This window comes from Balearica regulorum, chromosome 3 (assembly GCF_011004875.1).
Source record: "Balearica regulorum gibbericeps isolate bBalReg1 chromosome 3, bBalReg1.pri, whole genome shotgun sequence".
NCBI lineage: Eukaryota > Metazoa > Chordata > Aves > Gruiformes > Gruidae > Balearica > Balearica regulorum.
This window is the reverse complement of record NC_046186.1, coordinates 73593586-73620612: the sequence shown is the minus strand read 5'-3', so window position 1 is coordinate 73620612 and position 27027 is coordinate 73593586. Positions and strand designations below refer to the sequence as shown.

Here is a 27027-nt window from a genome sequence, read left to right as displayed (position 1 = left end):
CCATGACTGAGAGCGTTAGTAGGCTCAGCTCTTCCTCTCTTCCCCCCTCCCTGCAGCTGTGCGGGGCCATGGCATCCCTCCTGCTCTGGAGTATGTCTGGCTCACAGACAAAAAAGCAGACTGACCTGCTTGCTGTATCTGGCATCAAGTCAGACTGAAAAAAGAGGCCATTCCACTGTGCTGCAAATTTGTGAGAAACTAGGGCAGTTCAGTGCAAAAGGCTGTGGGACTTGAGTTTTGTGTTTGACACTAGACCTGGCAGGTTTGGCTGCATCCTAGTAAGACTGTGACTGTCACAGTGTGTCTGATCTGTGGGAAATGATCCATGTTTCTGGAAAAATGCACTTTTTTTTGTTGGATTTATAAAGAATGCCTGAACTGCCTCTCGCTGAATTTTCTCTCTGATGGCTACATCTTTTCAGCTGTGATTTTTTTTTTTTTTTTTTTTTTAGTGGAGGAAGTTAGACTGATTCAGAGGTCTTCCTCATTGCAATTTGCTATTTCAAACTATCACTGCAAAGGGGGAAGATAGACCTCTTCAGTCACTCCTGGCTTGAAAAGGTTTGGGTCTAGAAGTTAACAGCATATCTGATGTTACTCCATCAATAAATTAAGCAAATATTACAAATGTGGATAGCGTAAAATTCACGCTTCTCTTTTTGAACCATTTCTTGTTACTGTTAATAGATAATTTTTTTAATCCATCTGCTCCTCCTGCCTGATTGATGTTCATCATGAATCCTGTGCTCATGGCAGGCATAAAATATTCAAAGAAAACTTGAGATTTCGCCATAGCTGAAGGCAGTCTGAGTTTTGTAAAGCTGTTGATTTGGCTTCCAAAATGTATAAATAGAAAAATGAAGGGAATTTGAGATTCAGCTTTGCTATTGTCTGGACCAAAAAGCTAAAATATTTCTATATTAGGAAGAGTTATTTCCAAAGTTCTTACAAATAGAAAGTCTCCTATTCCAAGAGAAACATCGACCCTAAATTTTAAGTGTCACAAACATTGGTCAGTCAAATTAGTCTAAGTGGCTTTCAAAATGCTACCAGATCAGTATGGTTTAAGTTTACATCCATCTTTCATTCATTTTTATGAGCGTGGACTGCATATGGTACAGAATGGCTTGGAATGAAATCCTCTTTTCTCTTTACTGTGACTACTTTCCTGGACTAGCAGAATTGTGATTTTTGCCATGGAAATGTTAATAAAACTTTATCCTTACTGTCTGAGCTGTCCTTGTCCTCTTTTCTACCTATCCATCCCTTGTTTGCCTTTAATATCCACTAGTAAATCAATGTAAGAAAAGAAACTTGCAGTCTCCAGGATAGATAAGACTTACTGATACGTGGATATCTTGTTGCTCCACTGAACTCTGAGTATGTTCACTTTGGTGGACCTGCTCTTTCATCTGCTAATGCTAATTGATTTTTTTTTTGAGGAAAACTATCCCTTTTCCATCACAGCTGCCCCTTAATTGGTTAAATGCATTTTATAATATAAACTTTTTTTTTAAACAGGAAATTATGGGGAAAGTGGAATGGAAGCCTTCAAAGAGCTGGCTGCCCAAGAGGGCCTCTGCATTGCTCACTCTGACAAGATCTACAGCAACGCTGGGGAAAAGAGCTTTGATCGCCTGCTCCGCAAACTGCGAGAAAGGTTACCCAAGGCTAGAGTGGTGGTTTGCTTCTGCGAGGGAATGACAGTGAGGGGGATCCTCATCGCCATGAGGCGCCTGGGAGTGCTTGGGGAGTTCCTGCTAATTGGAAGGTAAGGCTCCAAGGGTGACTTCTCTGCTCGTCCTCTCCCTCTCATCCTGCAGGCAGTCCTTTCATTTAAGAACTGTGCAACTCAGGCTACCTGTAATTTTCCTGTGTTTCCTTGTCTCATGAATGAAGAAGCAAGATGGTAGAGCAGATCTCAGGAAGGGGATTAGAAGGATGTATGCCAACTTAATTGGTCATGTTAACTTTTGCTGAAGTAAATGTTAATTACTAGCTGTTTTATATGGATGTGAGACACTGTGTTTTTGTGCTTTTGCACACTGTAGGAGAACATTTCATACACAGATTTTTAGAACCAAAGTAGAGAGTGAAGAATTCTGGTTTCAGAATGTGATCTGGAAGCATGACATCTGTTTCACTAAAGATATATCCTGATAATTTGAACCCCCAAATTATAAATGGTTTTGATTACCTGAACTTTTTTCCAGTCTTATGATTGCAACCTGGCATTTTCAGTTGTATGCTTTGTTCTGATCTTTGCCGTTGAAAGCCAGCGCACTGATATGCAGACTTGTTTGTTTTTTAAAACATCAAACTTGCTGATGGCCAAGCCAGCGTGTATGTGTGTGTTTATATTACCAGAGTAACAGTGCAGATGTGTATTGGATAGGCAAAGGCTGTCTTTATCAAAATAAGAACAGTTGCATTTTTCTTCTAAAGTTTATCTTTGTAGATACTCACTGAAATATGATCATTTTAGTTCAATGACACATAGTCTATCCATATTTCTATTTTTGTGATAATTCTTATTTTGAGGCTTCTTAGACTTTCACCTTGATTTTTTGCTATGTCTTTGTCCGATTTTCTGTTTCGGTTAAACTTGTTCAAATGATGAGGACTGACATTTTCTATCATCTTCTCTGTTAGACTGATAATGTCTTTTTTAATCCTCCTATTTACTCTTTGTTTCTTTCTTTCTTATCTATCATTTAAACACCGTTCCTTCGAGGCCTTTGACAGTTGTCTCCATACCTTCTCAGCTTCTGTTGCCTTTTTATTCCGTTGTAATTCTGATCTATCAGACTTCTTTTTGTCCCTTTCTTCCCTAAAGTCTTTGTGTCTGTCACTGTCATGACTGGGATGCTCTCCTTTAGCCTTGTGCTACAATAATGTTCTTTCCCTGATTATGTCACTCCTCAAAATCCACAATTATGATTTCTATGTCAGATGGCTAATTTGGCCTAAGTAATCAGCTGAAATCAATCAACAACTCTCTTTTCATTGTTCTTTTTTATTGCAGTCTTTGATTGCAATTTATTTAGAATAGAAACTGTATTTCTAGGAGTGTGTGTAGATAAGATATATAGCAAATTTGGAAAACCATCAGCATCAAAATGAAACAAAGATAAAGGCAGTATTGCAAATGGTATTATGTTCTAGTTTGTGCATGTGCTTTTTATCTGCATCATTCAATATGCATAATATTAAATGAATAATGGAATGTTTCAGGATTGACATGTTTTAAGTATGTTTTTTCAGTGAACAGAAGAAACTAACCATAATAAAATTTGTCTAGGTGACAGCACCCCTGGTTATTTTGTGAATGCCTTGCAGCTTCAGGCAATGCTGTGCTTCCTTCATGAATTATTGTCACTCTGTAGTGGGGTCTTATTGTTCACCTGATTTTGGTGCTCCCTTGACACTGGCCATACAGACAGCCAAAGGAAATCTGTCTCCTACATTAAGTACCAAAACTAGGTACTTTGGTGGTACAAACCTTAGTTTCCTATTAGGCCATTTACTTGATCCCCTATTCCATGGATGTGTGGAACATTTCATCTTGAAATTTGTACTAAAAGCCTTTACCAAGCATTATGCTACTCTATTTAGTTTAATTGTTTGTCTCAGAATCTGCCCAACAGTATCACTGTGAGCTTTTTTCAGAACTTGTCACCTATTAAATGCTAATGATGGAATGTCTTTGGAAATCACAATGTGTTTTTCAGGTAGGTTTTCACACAATCTTCTTTTATGCTGGTAATTCAGTATGGGAGAGTCCTTTTTAGGGCTGAGTGGGCTGATCCAATTGCAAAACAGGTTATGCTTCACATAGTATGGATTGTGCCCAACAGCTGGTTGAATTAAAAATATTATAGGGTTTGCATGTGTTTTATATATGCTTGCAGAACTAAAAGAAAAGACATTTTCTTTGAATTTTCCTAATTGAGTGATTTTAAAAAATGGCAAATCTAGCAAAGTTATTCACAAGTAAGTTGCAGCGAAACTGCAGTGCTATGAATTTGGTCATCTATATACAAACAGGAACCAAGGCATGCATTAACATTACTCTGACATGCTGTTTTGTCTTTCTTATTCAAGTACCCAGCTAAGCAAAAAACCAAAAGCCTTTTAAGAACATTCTTTTAATTGAGGGAAGTGGGAGTGAATGTGAAATCAAGACTTTTTGCAATAATGAGCTAAACAAAGCTTTTAATTTACCCACAGGTTTATTATCAGCCACACTGTATCAACTCTGTGCTCTGCTCTGACTCACTGTAAAGAGGAAGCCTTTACAAAGGGACACCTGGCTAAATAGCTCTCTTCCTGCTCTATCTCCAATATTGCTAGTGATCAAAGGAGACAGGCACAGCTTAGCTTAACTAAGTTCAAGGTATCAGAAAGAGAGCTGCAAACTAAGTTTGGCTTGAGTTTAATCTGGGAATGATACACTGGGAATTATATAAGGGGTTACATTGAGTCAGGACTAGGTCGTCAGATAGTAGAGATTTTTCCAGGATTGGCTGACTCTTCTCAGGCATTGAGTTAGGACCATGTTTGTGCAAGTGTTCCCAAATTCACATTGGAGATCTAACTAAAAGTTCAGTCTCCTTTGGTATGGGAAGTGGGAGTCTGTTGTATTAATGTGAAGAAAGGGAATTCCTATTTCTAAATCTGAAGGGAAGCTGGGATTAAGACAGAACAGGTGAAAAGGTTACAATCCTACCTGAGGGAGAATGGAGGATGTTCTGAAATAGATACAGTGTCCAAATGTAGTGGAGAGTCCAGTGAGAAAATTTATTAACCTATGAAATTAAGGATGATAAAGCTTTAAAAGGTGGCTGATAATCAAAGGGAAAGGAGAAGGCAAAAAATGATCATGGCTTTGTATAAAAACAATGATTAGAATAGTATTGGAGTAACCAAAGGCAAAAATTACACTAAGAAAATAAACTGTATTCTTAAGGGAATTCAGGTGATAGCTCTTCTAGAAGAAATTAGTTTTGATGTGACGAGACTGTAGAAAGATATTTAACATCATGTGTCTAATCACGTTTATGCAGGCCACTGGGTTTTATATTACTTAATAAGCATCAATTAGGTTTTGTGAGAATCTTGCAAGATGGATGAATCTCCTGTATATCCCTTGGGATGATGCATCAAGACAAGGCATGTAACTGACTTTCCGGCATCTGTGCAGGTAATGTAAAGTAAATGAAAGACGCAAATGAAATCCCCAATTTTAAGAGTTACTCTGAGATCATTGGAGAAGAAACACATTAGATAAATAGTTGGAAATGAAAATATTCTTTTGCTATTTGATGATCTCTAACTCCTACACAAATAGTTTGTGTAAACGTATGAGAAACTTTAGGAAGGAAGGGATATGTTAGTGCACATGCTGGTTTTCAGTGTAACACTTGGTAATGGGCTATGCACTGCTTCCATAGGCTTTCCAATGTTTTATGGTTTTCATTTCATATTGCTCTATGGGCCATTGTAGAACTATAAATTTTAAGTGTTGGTAGGGTGACCTCTCCTGAAAGTTTGGACACTTGACAGTGAAGATATGGTTGGATTCTCTGCTGTGAACCCCGTGCATAACAGAGGACAAGTCAGTTCTTTTTCTATATCTAATAAAACCCTTTTAGCATAGGGTGACAGAGCTTTCAGGATGCATAGTGTGATGAAATTTTTCCTGACTGCCCCCCCTTTACAAGCCAATATTAATAATGATGCTTTAACTTGTGTATTTGTTTCTCGCTTGCCAAATATATTTCAATTGGCAATAAATTGAATTCATTTACCCCAAGTTGAGCTGCTTTTCCTTGTGATGGTAACTGCTAAGCAATCTCCCTGTCTATTTTGATCCATGAGATTTTTCATCTTATTTTCTACCCCTGTCCTGTTGGGTGAGGGTAGGATAAGCAGCTAGGTGAGCATTTGGTTGCTGACTAAGGGTAACCCACCACAGATGGCATAGGTTGCACTACCAACAGCATGATGACAGGTATTTCTCTTTCATTCAGTTCTGACATCACAAATATCATGAGTATCACAAATACCACCTTCCGTATCTGGCTAAAAAGACTGCCTGCTTCTTCATCCCAGATAAGTCCCTGGTGCCAGTGGCTCACACATTAGCAGCAGAATATTCTCAGTCAATTTGCAGGTAGATTGGAATGTTTTTCATAAAGATGACCATCAAAGGATGTTACTGTTCTTTTAAGTTAGACTAGCTGAAAGAAAGATTCTATACTCTGTCTCCAATGCACAGCATCTTCATTTACTACAGAGGCTGCCCCACATTTATGAAAAATCAATGAGAAACATGCACATTATCTCAAAGGAGCTGCAGTGTTTTGCAGGGCCAATGTGTTTAACTCCATTTCCAAAAAGATACGATTAGCTATTTTTAAGTACATAAGAGATTACAAAGAAATTGGTAAGAGCCAACAGTATGTTGTCAATGGGGAAGAAAATGTGCCTTGTGCTAGCCTAGGATAGGTTTGAACCTTTTAAATCTGGCAAAAGGAATAGGTATCATACAGTGTTGCTCATGATAGTGTTTTACACCAACTTCCTATGAGTGGAAATGTGGTGTTAAGAACACTGATCTTAATCCAGCATTGCCAAATGGATAGGATATAACCCAAACCACTAGTACACCTTGTGCTGTTTTTTTGGGAGGGTATTCTGAGTGATAAAACTCAAAGTAATTCAAAAGCCTAAACTAAAGATAACACAAGTGGCACACTGGCAAATAGGAAGATAGTAATTTAAGCAGCAAGAGGTTTACTTTTCATGCTGTTTACAGCAGGAAGAGGACTGTTTTATCTGTCTGGTGCTTCTATGCCCAAAGATGCTCACAATGACTGTTACTAATGAGTCTGCTGCAGACACTTTAAGTTAGTGGAAGACTGTATTTAAATAGGTGTTTGGATATAATCAGAGGTTTAGCTGGGTTTGGATTCAAATTGCTGAATTAAAATTCAGGTAGATTCTCTGAAATGCAAAAATCATTCATAATCAATGTTCAAATACTTTCAAAGTCTAACTGAAGTTGGCAGTTAAGCAAAATATTGTCGATGAATGTAGTCCTGCCTGGCAACATCAGCCCATTTCCTGAACATTTTCAAGGTTGGTAATAGGATCCATTGCTAATTTTAAAGTCTGGAACCTCAGCACGTGTCAGTCTCTACAAGTTTCTGTTCCTTATTCATTCATGGTTCAATTGTAGTTGCAGTCTAGCACCTGTTAACTATGATTAGAATTTATAGTCAGTGTGGATGAAAACAGCATTATATGATACAGGAAGACTATGAACAAGCATGTTTTCTTTACCCTCTATCCTAAAACAACATCAATCCATGTTAAAATGGGATTACATGTCAAATGCCAATTAAATAGGCATATATTAGAGTAGAACTGCGTTTGATTTGAGCTTCTCTGTAACTTGCATTCAGAGCTCACCAATAGCTATTCCATGGCTGTTGCTTGTTGATAGTGATGATAAATTAGACATAAGATTAAGGTTTACTTAGCTGGGATTTTAGAAAGCACTTCTATGCTGATGTTAAACAGGAACAATGTTCACTTATTCAGAGGCAGACACAAGAAAATACAAGAAATGTACCTATTGTTTTTGATGGTAAAATGGGATTTAAGTATTACAGTGGGCAATTTTTTTGTCTTTTCACTTCCTTCTCCCTTCTGTGTGACATGAGCTAAAATAGGTTTTGGATAACCTATTTTAATAATATGAAACCTATTTCTTTCATATGGGCATCCAGAATTAGTTTCAAAAGCATGTATTAACCCTTAGATATTTCTGTGGATACACTCAGTGTTTTTAATGAGGATGACATTTTCAAAAGTCATAAGTGAGATATTGGTGCTTTTGTAAATGTTACTCAATTTTATAAACCCCCCCTTTTTTTTTGTAATTCAAAATGAGATAGTTTCTGCTTTATGTAATAAAAATAGGTATAAAACAGTAAATTTCAGCTGTGATTTCTGTATATTATTCCTACTTCTTCATAGAAGACTTTTAACACAGAATTTCCAGTATGGTGCTTTCTAAAGTAAATCCACTTTAGAGGAAGCAGATCACATCACTAACAAGGATGAGACTGTGTTCCAGCAGTCCATGTAAATTCCTGCCCCAGGTTGTCCAAGTGAGGTCCCATACTGACAGGCATGAAATGCCAGGTCTCCGATAGCCTGAAGACATAGGAAAAAGCCCAAACCCTTCATCACAATCTTCTTTCTGGGTTGGTTTTCCCATATGATCTTTATTATTGTCTGTCCTTACATGCCTATGTATCCAAAGACTTCCTGAAAGGACCAAGTGTATAGGGATTTAAGATTGTAGGCCACCCAGATATGAAATAGTATGTTTAAACTCTACTTGAGTGCTTGCAGACTATCTGTGGTAAGAAATAATTCACAGAAGATAATATTTAGATTAGATGCAGCTTTGACTATCTTTTCTTGGACAATTGTCATAGATCACTTCTTTGATTTCTATACAGGAGTTTGAAAGCAAAACAATATCTGAGCTATTATTCAGAAGAAGAATAGATGCCTTTGTATGGATTGTTAGTATAAACATTGCAAAAATTAAGCACAACACTTTTTACAAAAACCTGAATACTAGTATACTGAATATAGTGTAAGAATAATTAAAGTGGAAGCAGTATTGATTTACTAAAACACAAATGTATAAGTTAAGAGATTTTAATAAAGTAAATCCTAACACAGCTTTTTAAAGTGATGTGAAAGGTTACTGATTTAAGAAACAGGATATGTGAAAACCTGTTTGAAGGCAAAGTACACTTTTTAATGGTAGTTAATGTATCTTTTTCATAAATGTTGATTGTATTGAGGGGAGAAAAGGGACTGGGATTTTCCAGTTTCTGAATGTGTAATGCAATTGATTATCAAGGCAAAGTAATGCTACCTCTCAGTTGTTTAAGTAACTGGAATAGGAGAGGAGACCAAAACATATAACTAAGTGTCTTGAAGTGCAGTGCAAAATGTGACGTTTAAACCTCATGATAGTAAAACTTGTGGGGGTAAAAAACCCTCTTGTTTCTGGATTTCCAGTAAAAACTCCTGTGATTCTAAGGCAGTTTATGCTTCTCACTCAGCAAGACCTGGTTCAGTGTTCCAAATTGTCTTGGCATGGATTCTGCGGAGAGAGTTATCTAAACTAGTAATGTCCAACAGAATGCAAGGAAGGAACAACCTTGGCAGAAATAATTTACATTTAAATTTTCTGCAAAGTCTTCCAACACTGAAAAAGTACAACAGTTCAATGTCTGCTTGTTGTCTATGAATTAATACGGATGTTAGAATCGAGTTATTACATATAGTACTATGTGTTGTTGATGGGTTATTTATTAGGCAGGATACGTTTTATCATGCCTCTAGAAACCAGTAGCTGGATGGCTGCTGCTCACCTGGAAGATTATGCTGTTCTTCTCTGTGAATGAATCATATCGAATGATGCTACATTGAGGACCTTTGCACAATTTACTTAGGGCCAGGCTTTTTCAGGCATGTCTGTGTGAGGCTGGGATTCTTTATAAAATAGTTAGGAAACTAAGCAGTTTATATTTCTACTGACAAGAGTTAAAATAAGACCCTAGAGTTTGGAATCTCTGCAGTTTACTTCTGATGCTTTTCAGTGTTCAAATAAAAATGTAACTTCATGCAGTTCTAGTAAAAAAATGAGCAAAACCCTCCCTCAATATAAAAAGTTCCATAATTTTTTTTTGGTTTTAATTTCCTAATTCTAAACAGCAAATTAATGACCTATTTTTTCAAGAAAAACAGATATTAAAGATGAAGCTTTCCTGGAATACTTTATTCATTATTATTTAAGAATAATTATTTTCATGTTTCCTGCCAAGTTTTGGTATAAAAATAGTTTTTCCTGCTCCAGGATGGAAATGTATATCATCACTGTTAATAGTAGTTCCAGACCTTGGATCACTAGAAAATGTTGCCAGTAATCAGAATTGCATAAGCTATGTTCATACAGACAACACATGTTTTGACAGGGACAAGCACATCAAGGAAAAAATAATTTAGGTTGCAATTTAAACACCTTTCTCCTGAATCCTGGAAAGCAGTGACTGAAAAGCTTTAGAGCTCCTATGAATAATCAGCTGGCTGCATTTTCAGTGCAGCAATTTACTGCTTGTTTAAGCCTTTGGCTCATTGACCAGAGAAGGTAAAATAAGGGCAGGATACAATGTTGTATATTTCCATATACTACCTGATTTTCATTCATTTTTCCATTTCCTTTCATAAGTGCCCTCAACATAATGGCATTGCTGGAGAACCCCTGGTACCTTTCCAAGGCTTGAAAATGTGCTTACCATTCATCAGTCTGAGGAGTTGAATTCATCTGATGGGAGGCTAGCCCTGAAATATCTGTATGAACATACAGTATGGAAGTTTTAGGTCATGTGAAGGTTGAATCTGACAGCCAAATACATAATGTTTCTAAAGTTGAAATTCAACTGGTATCAAGGCAACTGGCCTATGGTGGTAGATCCTTAGTCTGTTGCTTTTCTGTTGAAATTTTCAGCCAAGACAAATCCTTTCCATTTCTGAGGCATAGTAGTGTTTTAGGACCTGACATACTGTCAAGAACTTGTTTCACAAAGTCAAAGCTGTCTCTTTCATGTTACTATTGCGTCTTCAGCACTACCAGCCTGTTCTGATGTGGGACTGAAAGACTGCAGAACTGTCCAGCTCTTGCCCACACTCCACTTCAGTCATTACTATCTGCATCTTAGTTCAGTTATTTGTATCTCGGAGAGGGAGAATCAAAACAAGAATTTTGTTTCAAAGCCTTGCGAATTCACTGCTGCCTGATAACTGACCTGGCACTTATTTTAACTGACTTTAAACTGTATGCATTATTCACTATGAGCTATTTGTGGGTAAGCTTTGGTACCTAGGGCTCATACAGTTATTTTCCGTGCTGGTGATTTGGCTGTATTCATTCATTCTGTGGGGAGTAATTTTAAGTTTTTCCTCCTGGACCTCTTTTCCTCAAAGACTGGAGGGGTGCAATACAAGTCAGAGTTAGAAAGAAAAATATACTATTGTGGTTTAGTTTAGTAGAAATGGAATGTGTTATTTTTCCACTTTACAGACTAAAACTGAATTCTTTGGTTTCAATCCAAAGAAGACATTACTAAGAAGAGGTTGAGTATCAGCTCTTGCATGTTAACATGAGGCTTAGGAAAGCTGCATACCAGGTCAGATTTAAGCACTTCTGTATGCAGAAATTACGATCTGGATGTGACTCCAGTTATGGTTTCTGCTGATTTCTCACAGCAGATTGAATCATTGTAAGTTGCTATTTCTAATGGGAAATCTCTACATTTTCTCTACTTTTCTTGTGCTGTTGGCATAATTCCCTTTCTGTGAAGTCAGGAGGAGTTTTCACACTTTCTTAATCAGAAATGGAGATAAGCAAAACATGCTCATAAAAATCCTACTTATATTATGGAGATGCTTGAGGAATAGGTTAATTTTGCAACTCTTCTGCCTTATCTGTTTTTCCTATTATGTTAAGCAGATCCGCTCTCTACACACTTTTTTGGAAATCATACCAAAAGCCATAATTAAATAAACCTAACAATTTAGGAATGATGTATCTTCTTATTTGTGGGCATGTGATAGCAGTCAGAAAACAAAAGACACCCTTCCCCCGTCAACCCCTCCCCTCCTGAAGTAGCTATGCAGCTATGTAAGACTGATACTTCTATTGTTTTCAACTGTTCTTGTTTGGACTTTGCATCATTATTGCCATTAAAAAATACAATATGAAGCATTTTTTATCATATTGACCACTATTGCCTTTATAGACTTGAAATACTGTAAAAGTAAGTGGCTTGAATCTGGTCTCACATGCTATCATCAACATTTTAAAACTAAACTCTGAAGATAGGCAATGGTATAAAGAGAAAAATTAGGTGGATGTTCTGACTTTTAAGGCTGACAGTTGATCATTTTCAGAGTTGCAAACTGAGTAAATGTGAGGTCTCACTAAGAGGTAACATAATGTAAGCAAATGAACCAGATGCTGAAGCTTATTGAAAGTAGCACTGCTAAGGCCAATGCCCAAATTGATTTACAATGGAACACCTAGAGTACAAAATTAGATGTGTTAATCTGCATATATTTCAAATGAATTTGTCTCAGCAGTGTGATTACAATGTATGTTAAATGAACCCAGGATGGGAATGGAGGGTTTAAAGTCTTCACAAGAAATTTACCACTGTCTCTCTGGTAAGCATGAGAATAGAAATACGGGTTGATAGAGCACAATAATGTCTCTTGAGAGCTCTGTTGTCCAAGTATGACCAATTTATTTTTTCTGCTTGACATTGTTTGTGGGAAAACTCAGATGGGAAGACTTAACAAGTAATTGCACAACCTGCTACTCCACCAGGGCAAGAGGTAAGTTGTAGAGAGATGCAGGCAGAATTAACAAGCAGGAAAGGTAAAAGTCTAAGAAAGGAGAAGAGGTGGTGCTAAAATGTGAGAAAGAAAACACATTGTAGGAAGAAGGCAAATAGAATGGGGAAGTGGGAGAGGATGAGTTGTAAGTGTCTACGTAAGAAAGAGATGGTGAGTGGTAACAGTTTTGGTTTCAGGCTATGATTATTTATTCTGATCCAGACTGAGATGTGTTAAGATACATGAAACAAGTTGAGTCTCTATAAATTGCACAAATAGAATGGAAGCAGAATCATGACTCCAAACTGGAGAAAGTGGTGGACTGCCAGCCCATCAGGATTAAATACAAGAATGCTTCTGTTGATATTGAAGCTCTTCAAGGACTGAATGCTGTTTTTGTGGTGCCATGAATCATGAATAACCCTCTGGACAACAGTGCTGTTAAAGTGAGTGTGAAATGAGAATAACTTTCTGAAACAAAATGCTTACCTGTTAAAACAGAAAAATGTCCATGTGTTCTAGGATTGTGTTTCTGTCAGTGGTGAAACTCCAGTGCTTGTGGTTCAAATGAAGATCTTTTAATTCCATTTTTTTTTCTCCTCTATGAAGAAACATGCCTCCTGGGAGTATCTGCTGACTGGCTGATTTGTTTCAAGCTAGATGATTGACATTTCTTGTAATTTTCATCCTTGGTATGGAAACTACAGATGTTGTGCTTGTTTGTTAATGTCTGATTCTTGTTTAAAGCTTCCCAAGCTCTTTAGTTCCACAAAACCTCAGTGGCGTCTGTGAGTTCCACACATTAGTCAGAAGACATCCTTTTATATTCAGTGTACTTTACATTTGCTGGCTTTTAACTGAATCAAGTCTTCCTAATAGAAAAGGGAACAGGAGTCTACCTGGATTCATTTTCATCATTTACATTAGACATAACATCATGTTTGTCCTCATGTCTCTTTCTAACTAAATGAACAGTTTTTAAGGTTCTGCAGACTACAAATGCTTTGGGGAAGGGACAATCTGTCAGGTCTGTGCAGTGCCATACCTGGCGGGGACCTTGGCTCATAAATAGGTTTGCTGGTCACTACTGCAACCCATGCAAACAGTAATAATATTTTAAAACTGAACAAAAATTACTTAGGAAAGGATGTACAGGAAAGAACAAACATAAGAGGGTTGGGTTTTTCTGGTTATAAAAAGAGACTTAGTGTCGTGTTAGGATAAATTATTCATACTTACTGAAGCCCCATGTTGGCCTTGCATGGGGGCCATGGCCTTACTGCTTAAGTGGAGGTGTTCAGGATCAGCATGAGCATCTGTGCCAGATGTCCTGATAACTGGGAAGAGGTTGGCTGGGGGTCTGGAGAGGAAAGTGTCTGTATTGAAGTGCTGTGGTTCTTTCAGACTGTGTGGGCACACTGAGTAAAGCTTCAGTTTCTCTGACAGAGCTCCAAAAACAGATACTGCAAAGTGATGGAGACCTACCTCAAGTTGTGCTCCTCCTTTTCCGGTCTTGAGCCAATGAAAGTTGTAGTACAGAATCTAGCCCTTCATCTTTTAAAAACTTAAGGTTTCCTTAAGCCAGAGTCCTTGGATTAGAGAAAAATATTTTTGTGAGCCACTTGTAGTATTCAGGGCTTTATATAATCTGTCTTTGAGATTGCAGCTCCCACTGCAGAATGAGGCTTTACAGTCTAAGAATTGCTGTTTCATTGCCAGGTATTTTACTGGATTGAAATTTATTTTTCCTGTTAACCCCAAATCACTTTTTGTGTTCCCAGGCAAGCAGAGCTTCATGTACCTGCCCCTTACCTGTCTAGATTCTCCAGCTCTCTGCTCCTGGCAGCCTCTAAACCAGGCATTAACAATGTATGAAGTTTAAGTCTGCAGCGCAGTAAAAGCTGAAATAGTGGAGACAGTGTAAGAATAAATTGAATTTAACATAAAAATAAGACCTTAACTTTTATTGACCGCATTATTCCATGTTGTATGTAACTTAATATTAAGCTCTGTGATTAATTTAAATGAAACTACCACAAATTTTCAGACTGAGAACCAGAAGGAGTCTTGCTGTGTAACTGAAATCCCCCCACGAGGTCAGTAGTGATTTACATCTGTCTTGGAGCCAGGGTCTATTGACCATTATGGACTATATGGGGAGCTAAATGATAGGGGCAGAGGGAGAAACAGCTGTACAGTGCTCTAGGTGATATGTATCTGCTTATCTTGGGTTTACAGCATAGGAACTCAATTTATGCTGCAGTGGGATAGTAGACAAGGAACAACAAACCTCAGAACCAGGGTCTTTGAAAGGTATGCATCTCCAGTTGCTTTTCTCTCCTCTCTTTTTCCAAAGAGCTGTTGGAATAATACATTTTGTCACCTTTTTGAAAGTTTAGTGGCTGAACTAAACATTCTGGAGGCAATGCTTATAACAAGCCAAAACAACTTTTAATGAGTTTAATAGTTTGTTTTCTTTTCTCAGCAGGAAGAAAAATTTTATTCTTTGCCAACCTGAAACATTTTTGTTAAATCCAGAACAATGTCATGTCAATTTCAAAACAAATATGCTATTTCAAAATAGAAAGTCAGAATGTTCTTATTTTGAAAATATTGAAACTATTTCTTCTAGAGAATGTCAAAATAAGTTGTCATAATATTTAACCCTCCATGCTTTCCAAATTGGTGAATAATTTTGATCTCCCCACAAGTGTAATTTCCAGCGGATGTATTATTCATCCATTTCTTTGTAGTTTTAGTAATGCTTTTGAAATCCCTGCTGATAGCGACTTCACAAATCAACATCTCCCACCATTTTCAGTAGTCAGTGAGACTCTATCCTGTTCTCATGGATAATGATAGTAATAAAAACCTCTTTTATTTTTTCTTTGTGAACTACACCAACATAATATAATTATGTAGACTCAAGTCCTTAGGGACACTGCAACATGCTTTCTCAGCAGCATGGGATACCCCAAGAACATCAAATCCATCATCTGTTTGTATTGACTCCTCATAGAATAATGACTTGGCTTCAAAATCCTTACTCAAGGTCTGCTTTTCCTTTATCCTTAAGGAACTTAGATAGCTTTGTCAAAGATCATTACAAGACATGTGAAGTCTTTGGGGTCAAAACTGTGGCCAACGCCTTGGACAAAATAGCAAAAGGGGAGATTTCTGTAATAGCATGAAGCAGTTCTGCACAAAATACAAAGTTTCTGTCTGAGGACTGGCCTTAGGATGTAGAGTATAAGGTACGCCACTTAAGTGCTGGCTTCTCTCATCAATACTCATAAAAATAAATGCATGAAGAGAATGCAGAATGAATGCTCCCTAAACAAACAACTCCTTAGCAAGCAGCTGCAACATGCATTACAACAGAAAAGCTCTGTGATTTACACTGTGCCCTATCAGTGAGAGGAGGAGAGAACAGAGAGGAGGTCGTTCAGGCTCACAGTCTTCCTGTTAGAGGTTAGGCTCTTCCTGCAGTACCTGACCAAAGGAGAGCAGTCACCCTGAGATCTCTACAGATGGTTGAGTTGCCCTCTGAAGGCACTTGTCTGTCCATCACTCTGTCTCCCTGCTCCACTGGCTACAGGGGCAACATGTATCCAAAGTCGTGCAAGACAAATGCCAGAATCAGACACAGAGGTTTGAAAACATTTATACAGAGAGAAAGAAACAGGTTTTCTGTGAAACACTTCAGCCTTTCAGGGCAGAAAGGATCCTATGCTGACAACATCAGTTCTGTTGCTAAGGAAGGAAGGAATTTTGTCAGTAAACATGCAACACTTCATTTCTCTTACCCCCTGGTAACAGAGGGGTCCCTGGCAAAGTAGGTGAGAGCTGGAGGATGCCCTTTGGTGTAGTTTCATTTATCCTGGATCACTTCAGTCTTCTTGGAAATGTGGTGGTTCCTCCCACGTGGACTTCCCACTTCTGTCCTTGCGTTTCTTATTGGGGTTGTATGGGCCAGGGCAGAGACAATCTTCTTGTTCTGCATAGATTTGTTTTAAAAAAGGCAGCAAAGAGTGAGAAGTCGGGTTAGGAGTTCTGTAAATGGGCCTGCACCCCTTCCCACTTAAACAGTGTGTCCAGACTTTCATTTCTCTGAATCTCCTCACACTCTATTTTCTTACTTTTGCTGGCTGTGAGCGTGTGTGAGAGAGGCTCCTTTGCTGACTTGGTCATTTTCATGATGCTTACTGACTCAATTCTCCTTCACTAACTTATTTTTTTTCCTCAGATTCATGTATTTTACCTTCTCTATTACAGCTGCCTTTTTTCCTCTCTAGCTTCATTGTACTTCACAAAATCCAGCTTACTGAACCTGTACCCTGCACAGTTAAACCTTCTGTTGATTCACAGTTCAGTTCTGAGATGATTACGGCCACTGCAGTACAAACACCTGTGGAGATTGTCAATAGGCAAAGCTAGTTCCTGTTGATATAATTCTTGCTGTCTTATCCTAGTGATGTTTAAATGAAGTCAGACTGTATCTGGCCTGAAATAGGGTATAGAGCACTTCTTTCCTGGAGGTTTCAAAAATGTTGAATCTGGGGTGTGGGAAGAATTCTTAAATCTGAACTTGAGTTAGGCTCTGCTTTTAATGGTTATTCCAATATTTTACATTTATGTCTGGACAGGCATTATACTTGAGGCATGATAGGAAAAGGTAAAGATTTTCCTGTTACTAGATCTTTATAATAAGTAGTGAATTTAAGTTGATACTGTCCCTCACTTTTGACAATGAGCTAACCTGTCTGGCTGGTATTTTGTTTACTGTTTTCTCCACATCTAATGATGAATTTACACTCCAATCCTCTAGCTGCATAACACAGAAGATTAGTGACCATCCATAGAAATGGATCTCCTTTGGGAACAGATGAGATCACTCAGCTGCTTACCACAGCTGCCACAAAATAAGTGTTTGGAGAGAAAAAGAAGCAGATTGGTCCCAGGTTTAAAAAAAAAAAAAAAAATCTATTTCGGCACCACCATTTTCAGAGGAGTCACTCATTGTGCACTCCATGGTGTCTCATGTAGGATCCAGTCTTAACAGATTTTAAACACAGTAAGAGTGAAGAAAAGGGCTACTCCTCAGTAACTTATTTGACTCGACTTTGCAAGGTCAAGGAACATGCAAGGACATGCTCCTATTCAGCAATACTTTTGAAGTGTAGACTTAAAGATCTACAAAATAACATTTTGTTAAATGTCTGTCTAGTTACTGTCCCAGAAAAATGCGAGACTTTTATAGTGATCCAACTTAAACATTATAGAGAACACACATATTGTTGGGTTTAATGTTGATTCATCAAAAGGACTTAAAAAGTCAAAGGTAATTAGGGGTTATGTGATCATTATGAAAATTATACACTTATAATTTAACCTCATATTCTGGACTACTAAATAGGTTATTACTAGTATAAAATGTAAGCAATGAGATTATATTTTGCTGTTGACTCTGTTGAGGGACGGGAGACATTGTAGAGGATCTAGATAGAAATTGGAGCATTGGGCTTATGATTAATGGGATGAAATTTAGCAAGTTGAAATGCTGGACTCCACACCTAGGATAGAGTAAGGCTGGGCACAAGTATAAATTGGGAGAGGATTGGCTGGATAGCAGCCCTGCAGAAAGGGGCCTGGGGGTGCTGGTTGACAGCAGCTCAGTATAAGCCAGCAGCGTGCCCTGGCAGCCAAGAGCACAAACCGCCTCCTGGGGTGCATCAAACACAGCACTGCCAGCCAGTCAAAAGAGGGGATTATTCTGCTGTATTCAGGCTGGTATGGGCTCACCTGGAGTACTCTGTGCAGTTCTGGGCCTCACAATTTAAGAAGCATATGAAGGTCCTTAAATGTGTCCAGAAGAGGGCAACAAAGCTGGTGAAAGGGCTGGAGGAATGTCCTGCAAGGAGTAGCTGAGGACTTTGGGCTCGTCTAGTTTGGAGAAAAGGAGGCTGAGGGGTGACCTCATGGCTCTCTACAGCTTCCTGAGGAGGGGACATGGAGAGGAGGGTGCTGAGCTCTTCTCCCTGGGATCCAGTGACAGGACACACGGGAATGGTTTAAAGCTGTGCTGGGGAGGTTTAGACTGTACATCAGGAAACATTTCTTCACAGAAAGGGTGGTCAAACCCTGGAAAAGGCTTCCTAGAGAGGTGATTGATGACCCAAGCCTGTCAGTGTTTAAGAGACATTTGGACAATGTCTTTAATAACATGCTTTAACTTTTGAGCAGCCTTGAAGTGGTCAGGCAGTTGGACTAGATGATTGTTGTAAGTCCCTTCCAACTGAAATAGTCTATTCTATATTATAGTTTAAGAAGCAGCACAGGATAATGTTTAATAGGGTAACAAAGAATGGGTAAGGTTATTGCCAATATATCATTAGTTTGGCTTTAATCATGCTAATTAAGATGACTGGAAAACACAGAAGGGAAAAAAATTCCAAAACAAGAATTAAGCTGAGACTTGCCAGTCACAAAAGTCAGAAAATCAGTTTGATCAAAAAGCCAGTAGATATATTTGTAAGCATTGTGTAGAATAAAATTACATGTTAGATATAGACATGTTTGTTAATTTATGTATTCAAGGATAACTAAATATTCATGCTATGCGGTAGTCATAGAGGAGTGACACAATTTTGTATGAGTAACAAAATGTTAAGAGATCTCTGAAAAGAGTATTCCTCAGGCTTTGAACCTGCAGTTGTGCCTTGGTCCCTGTCTGTGGATGCATCAAGATTTTATTTGTAATTTTGTTTCTGAATTCAGGTAATTGATGTAACATTTCTTTGTAATAAGTAGGCTTCATGATTTTGTGATTTTTTTCAAGACAGAATTTGATTTTTGGTCTAATCTTTTTCTTTCTCTTATATTGTCCATATAATCACATATTTCATACTGCTGACATACGTGATCTCCTTGTTGTAAGAGGCTGTTGTAAGTCATTGTTCTTTATTTACTCATTCCATGCTATATAAAAGGTTTTATTTAAATTCTTTTTTTTTTGGTCTCATGCTTTAAGAACTAATCTTTTTTGAACAGTAAATTAATTGAACTTTCACAGTTTCTCTTATTTTCAGAGTATATCTTGTGGCTAAAAAATCTGATGATGGTTTGAGAGGGGAAGGGCGTGTCCGTATACCAAAATATTTGTTAGCCAGCAGATAAATTTCTGACAATAAACTACCCAGCCAAACCTTCAGAAGTGAGAAGGTGGCCATTTAACATGCACTTCCTTGTCATTTCTCAGTCTTATACCTCGTACTATCTACATTTTCATGCTCCTTCACAAAATAAGTTTAATGTTAGAAAAGATGCACGTGTTTAGTTTACATACCTTTGTTAGAAGTAGCACACAGGCTCTTTACTGGTACATAAATAGAAGTAGATTTGTGCTGTTGAGACACTTTTGTTGTGGATAACTTTTTAAATTTAGTTGTGAGATGGGAATATTTTGTTTCCAAAGACACAAGAGTCTCTAGAAGATGAAATTGTACTTGTCAATTCCTGAAAAATGTTGAAGATGGGACTCACAGGGAAAGCAAAGCCTGAAGTCGTCTCCAGTGAGTTTCTTTCTCAGCACTGTTGGGGTGGGGACTACTGGTCCAAGTGCAGCGATTCAGGAAACTGTTTCATAGCTAAGGCCAACAGCCTTGGAGACTTTTCTGTCCTCACAGAAGCTGAAAAGGGAAGAAAGCTCAAAAAGCTCTCATCTCCTGAGAGGTTGGTGTATCTCTGGGGCCTTGGGCAACTGCTTTGATACCTCTGGACTCCTTTTTTGGTTTGTGGTTTCTGTTGAGTGGCACAGAACAACTGGCTTCTCGTATGTTAAAAGCTAGAGTGCTCCTGGAGCTTACAAGGCTGCAGAGGTAGAACCTGTTGCTGATGTGATGTAGGAAACTTTTCCTCCAATTCAATTTGTTTACTTGAAAAGTGTTAGCTGTTTTATACTGGCTTCTAAAAATTAGTATTTGAAGTTTCTCTAAGGGAATGAATGTCAGAAGTAATCTTGGGACTATTTTAGAAAGACAACAGGACCTAGATTTATGATTAGGTTTTTATCTATATTGGAGTTAAGGACTGGTTTCATATTCGTGGTAATAAAAAAGTAATTTGGCTTCACGCTGACAATCAGCTGTGGTATGAATACACGTTGCAAATTATAAAGCAGAACAGTGTCCTAACTTTTCAATTTTAAAATATGACTAATTTCCTGAATCTATTTGTATTAGAAAATTAGATGATGCACTTTTCCTTTACATCAGCATACAGACTATGCATACTTGATGCAATTAATATAGCTAGATGAAAAGCAGATATATTTTGATACAAAAGCAAACGTGAATCAGTGATTTTCTGTCATAAAAGTATGTAATTAAGTAATCTTCTGGTCTGACCTACAGGAGAAACTGAACCTTGGCTGCAACAAACATGTAAATAGCAGCCCTGTATTTTGAGGAACAAAGGGTGATATTTACAGCAAAGACAGCATATTATCAGTGTCATCATCTCTCTGTAGTTAGCAGCAACTGTTTCCAAAGGGTCCCCCAATGTCAAAGTTTCACCAATCAACATCTAGAAAACACTGAACACTTGCTTTTATTTTGCCTTTTTTTAATGGAAAGACTCTCCTGGGGTACAATCATATATTTCAGGCTGCCATTTGCATAAAATCTGCTGATGCCATTTTAATTATCGTGGCTCAAGTGGTGTTGGCCATACAGAGCCTATCCAGGTCCCATATCCCCAGGCAAGGTCTCCTTGCCCCTCGCATTGGGATTCCCTGCAGGGCACAATGCACAGTGCCCTTTGATGCACTGCTAGAGCCAAAAGATGCATTTGGTAGGTGCATATGGCTGGCTCACAAATACTTCTGAATAATTCTCTTCTACCTCGAGAAGGAAAGCCATCACTTCTTACTTCTCTTACCATTTAATGAGTGCTATGCCGATCAGGACTTTAGCTGTGCAGGAGAGATTTCAGAACTGCTGGGCATCCCTAGGGCTAGGTTTTTCTCTATGTGCTTAGCTCAGGGCTTCTGATCTACTGATCAGAAAGAATTTCCTTTCTTCCATCTTCTTTCTTGGTTTGTCTCTCATCAGATACCTCCTGTCTTTGCTGGAATTCAGTGCAAGTAAGAAAATCTTCCTAAGCACTTGATTACCAGCTGACACTCTTCATAGTTGTGTCAAAATGAAAAACTGTTCATCAGCACATTATGACTGTGATATTTGATACAAGATTCTTACTGGCTGATAATTTCATGTAGTTATGAGGGTAGGCTTTGTTTTTTTAAGTGTTAGGAGGTTAGTCAAACTGAAAATAGTCAAACAACGCTTCCTCATTGTGTACCTGTTAATTAATAACCTGTTAATTTATAAGGTGAATTAACACTTATTTTCAACACTTTTTTTTCCTACGTGCCAAGAAGAGTAGCAGAGAGAAAATCAGAGGGCATATACTAATTAACATGTTCTAATAGTGGAGTGAGCCTGTCAGAGTCTCAAGCACAGAGATTTAGATAACTATCAATTTCTTCTGCAATTATGATTATTCCACATCAGTTGTTGCCTAACTTTCTCTCTTCACCAGACCATCATGTAGAAGCAGGACCTGATGCAAGGCTTGCTGAGCACAGAGAATGGGTTTGGCCTGTCAGTGTATGTGGTGAGGGAGGGATTGCAGTCCTGTGCTGGGGTACCAATGCAGAGTTGTAATCGTGGTTGGTTATGGCAAGGTAAGGACTATTTACAATGCTTTGCTGACCACAATTCAGGAACAACGGCTGGTGATGATCAGACCTGGTTAAATGCATGTTTGCTTCATAAAAAAGTATCTTCATGCCTTGCAGTCTGGCAAGTTTCATTTATGGCAGTGTAGAGTGCTTACATGTGTAATGGAAAACACATGCAATCAAATGACTTTTTTTTAACATTTTAATACATCAGAATACACATACCTTAGAAACTGGTTTTTGTGATATGTTCACACTCCGTGGCTTCTACTTAAAAGTTTGAAAGATTGTGGCAAACATGGTTTCTATTATTTCGGATAAGACCGAGTCCTCAGACAAACTGTCTGAATCCTGTATTCTGTGTGTGTGGTCAGCTGCTACTGCATTAATAGTGAAAGTTTATTGAATCACTGCTTGACATTTCTAGCACAGCTGACTTTCAGAAGATTTAGAGTCACTAAGATTGGACACCAAAAATCATGGAGTAAGGGTTACTAAGAGAACAGAAATGAATGTTGGATATCATCCTTATTCCCATCAGCACAAACACCTGTTCTTTGGTTTTTTTCCAGCATCTTTTGAAGCAATAACCCTCAAAAACTATAGCTGTATCAAGCTATGGGCTACATTAATGGCCTGTTTGTCCTCAGAGGTTTTAGGATTGTATTGCTACTTCTCTTCAACTAATTTTTCTGAGTGCAGGCTGGGGACTATATGTTGTTTTCAGCTTAGAGAAGGGAGATGGTCATCTTTAGCTAAGCTTGATGGGAGGGAAATGATGATTTAGCATTATTATTTCTACTTTGTGGCCTTGAGCAAACCACTCCTGCAAATGCCTGGTCTTTTTTGCATTCTGTGAAATGGGCACAGTAATGCTTTCTTGTCTTTGCTTCTCTGTGGGAGTGTTGTGAGAATTAATGTCTTAATGCTTTGCTGTTGTGTTATAGATTAGAAGATCTCTGTATTCAGGTATTTATCTAGGAATACTGATTGTGTCTGTATATTTCCCTCAGTTGTCCTGAAGTAAAAACATGCTGAAAGTCAAATGATATTTTGGTTATATAAGGAAGATCACAGGGGATAAATGTGTGCTATCTAACTGAAATGTATTAATCTGTTTTTAACTTCACTTTCTTTTTCCAAAAATAATTTAGTTTTCACATAGCATACTAAAGGGAAAACAGCAGAAATCTATGTCCTTCATGGACCAAACAGATATAGTGTAACAGCTAGCAATATAATGCTCCCAATGAAAGGGGACAACCCTCTTTGGACTCCTGAATAGCGATACTAACTGATATGTCAACTACATTTGTGTTCCAATGGCACTGCTTTTGTTTCACAAGGAACTGGATTCACATCAATAAATATTCAATAGCAGACATTCATTAGTATGGTGATCTACTCAATAAGTTTCTGCTTTCAGTAGTAAGGCTGGACCTGAATACTGATAGAAGTCTTCACATCCCGTCACCAGGTCTATAAACTATCCAGTTCTTACAGATACTGATTTTTTTATAAAGAAATTATTTGAAAGCACTAAGATTACTTTGTCTCTTACATCAATGTTTAAGGGTTTCCCAGTCATTATATGTTTGTTTTTAATTAAAAAACCTCTTTGTGATCAAAGGAAAAAATGGGGAGAGAGGACAAAATATAGATATACAACTTGGTTCTGAATTGGAGTAAGTATCTCGTATTGGCAAGAAATGCACCATCGATCAGTAATAAGAAATACTATTTAAAATAATTTTGTAAAAGGCTACAGTTCTGAATAATAGTGAGAGAGATGCAAATAGAAAAATAGACATCTAGCATCCATTTGTCCTTAAAAATAAAAAAGAATAACAATAATAAAAAAGTAGTTGACTGTGTCCTGGGGAAGCATAGGAATCTAGGACATTACATTAGCAAGAATGATCACATTTATAAGCCTGCTGAAGTTATATTTTTCACAGTCTTGCTGGAGTACCCTTAAACTTACACACAGTTCCCCTTCACAAGAAAGGAGGAGGAAAAGAAAAAAGAAAAAAATATAAAAACTTCAGAATACAGTCTTTAATAATGTAGTATAACTTTTACTTTCTACTGGCAAAGCTAGATCCAAAAGAGATGAGCATCTGAATACTTAGTTATTAAAACTTTAAATGTGAAAGGGAATAAATTCAGCTGAAATTCACTCTTTTTCTTACCCTAGCCTCTACGGGGGGGAAAAAAACACCTAACATGACCAGGCCATCTGCCTGCCTACCAGGCAGCCTAGAATAGGTATTGACCCTCTTGGCCAATTTCAAAGAGATTTGGCAGACAAGTAAAGTTTGTCAGGGTTAAAGTTCCTACTAGTCTTACCATAATCAGCATCTGTGCAGAGGGGAGACCCCAAAGCAGTTTCCTTTAGCTCAGTGAGAGCTAGTTACCTTTTCTGCCTCCTGCCAAGTAGCACCTCTTCCACGGCCAGGCAGTCAGCATGGATGGGGCTACAGGTACTTCTGTTGAGTCTGAGGTCAAAGAAAAGGAAGGACTAGCAGAGAATCTGTGGTTATTCATTGGGGGACTATGTAGAAATGCAGAAACAAACTAGATAGGGAATCAGTGCTTTATTAGTTGTGGTGCTTCTGGAATTAATTTGTTACTGAAATAAATTGGTGTAAATTAGTTATTACATTAGGAAAAGACTTCATTACTGCATGATCTGAAAAAATGCAGTGAATTCCGGTGTAATGAGGATATAAGAAAAGATAAAAGTGATATTGTTCTTTAATGTAACACAATTAGCATTGCAAATAGTTTACTATTTCTTCAGCTTTCCAGCATTGCATTGGCATTGAAAAAAGTGGATACTGACCTTGGTTGGAAACATTTTTAACTATTAAAAAATTTGGAGATTTCTTTCTTTTTAAAGTTTTTATTTAAAGACCTTAGTAAGGCTTATTAAATCTGAAGGAGATTCATTGCCGTACATACATACAGACTGACACAAAGTGAAGTCAAATACAGTAACAGCCTTGGCCAAAGTGAGGTGACAGATGGATGATTTGGTTCAAAATAGAAAATATGACCTTGGCCACAGATGAGATTTGCTGACTGCTCAGAAAAGGTATCTACCCACTATGGCATAATAAAGTTAAAATATGATTTAATAAAGCAAGTGTTCTTGTATCACAGAATTCTAGTTAAGGATTTGGCTAAATTGCAGAGTATAGTGTCAACTGACACTTAAAGCAGAATATACCAGAAAACTTGTTGGAACATGCACACATATCCCCCAGTATACTGAACCTGTACAGGGATTGGAATTAAATTCCATTGAGCTAATGAATTCTGAAAGTGATGAAATGCCTGTTGTTGATTTGTTTGTTTTCTCTGAAGATGTGTTGCCTTCACATACTGTGTTATCTTGCCAAGTACCACAAACTACATCTTTTGCCAGTTTGCTTGGAGCGTTTCCATTACTATAGTAGGCTACGAAGCAAATTCACATTGACTGCTTGATCTAATGTGCTTTAGTAATACATCAGTGAAGTAAGAGCTCTTTACATTGAACAAAAATGAGCTAGACAGTGAATGATGATGTGTGATAAGCACGAGGTTACCTTTCATGGCACTGATAATGCTTTCAGGAAGGGTAATTTGATTAGCGTATGTTAAGAGCAACACTGGGGTGTTTAGTTGCTTCTGTAAAGAGGGTAGATGACAATTTTGGGATTCCTTTTACCAATATACAAGGACATGATAGATGCAACTCACAGATTTAGTCGTCTGGCCATGGTCTCTCAGTAGAACTCAGATGTTGGATTTTGTATTTTATGTTTACTGCTGCTCTTGTGCGTCAAGAAGAAAAGACAGTGACCCAGATGGCAGTAGCCTTTTGGACCATCCTTAAAAATGGCACAGTATACTTTCAGCCAAGCAGGATGCTGGGTGACCTCTGCTCAGGACTGATGGGTGTTGTTGGCTAAGATCATCACGTGCAGTGCATTAGAGAGACGTGCCTTTTAATTTTGTATGGCAGAAACAAGCACAACTTCCTAACCATCTGTCTGTACGTGCTCTTGGTACAGCTATAAGCAATAAAATGCTCAGCGTTCTTCAATGTGAGAGGCTAAATGGTACCTTGATGACATTTTTGACATCTTGTAGTTCAGCGTGTTCAGGACATGAATGGGTAAGCTAGATGAATGAAGTAGATGACTCCCTCGTGTGTCATGTATCTCAGAGAACATCTAGATGAACCTTTTGATTTACCATATTAAAAGGATGTTGCATGTCAGGCTATAACTGATGCTAATTCAAGGTGAGGGCTGGTTTCCACAAATAACATTCTTATTTGATACTTAAAATTATATATTTGCATCTACAAGGTATCTGTGTTTGTGTTGTATCTGATATTTTTTTACTTTAATGTCAGATTACCCTGCAGTGAAATTCCAAAAACTGTGCCAAATAGAGAAGTAAAACCAATATATAAATTCTGTTCACAAATATGAGAAAGTTGAATTATGTGGACTGATCAGAAAACTGTTTTTCTTACTGCTTTTTGGGGGAGTGGTAATCATTTACAAAAATTTCTTGGAATAATTTCATTGGATCTTTTGGGCTTGAAAAATATATGCCAAGGAGTATTTGCCTTTAAAACTAATCAAATAACAGATGCTTCAAAATGTCTTTTTGAATGTGAATACACAATATATCCTACACTATTATTTCTACCTTTGAACTCTGAATGTTTTTTGTTAACATACCAACAGTTTGTTTGAAAGTTTAAACATGCTAGACATGACTGTCTTGGATGTGAA

General features: G+C 37.7%; 1 protein-coding gene across 7 annotated transcripts in view; it reads left to right on the top strand.

Annotated features, from left to right (window-relative positions):
• Positions 1 to 27027, top strand: part of GRM1 (glutamate metabotropic receptor 1) — a 189899-nt gene that overhangs the window by 37564 nt on the left and 125308 nt on the right. For all 7 annotated transcript variants that reach the window (XM_075748463.1, XM_075748465.1, XM_075748460.1 and 4 more), the window contains exon 3: positions 1522 to 1771. In XM_075748463.1, coding sequence (XP_075604578.1) covers positions 1522 to 1771 — 250 coding nt within the window. The remainder of the gene's footprint in view (positions 1 to 1521; positions 1772 to 27027) is intronic.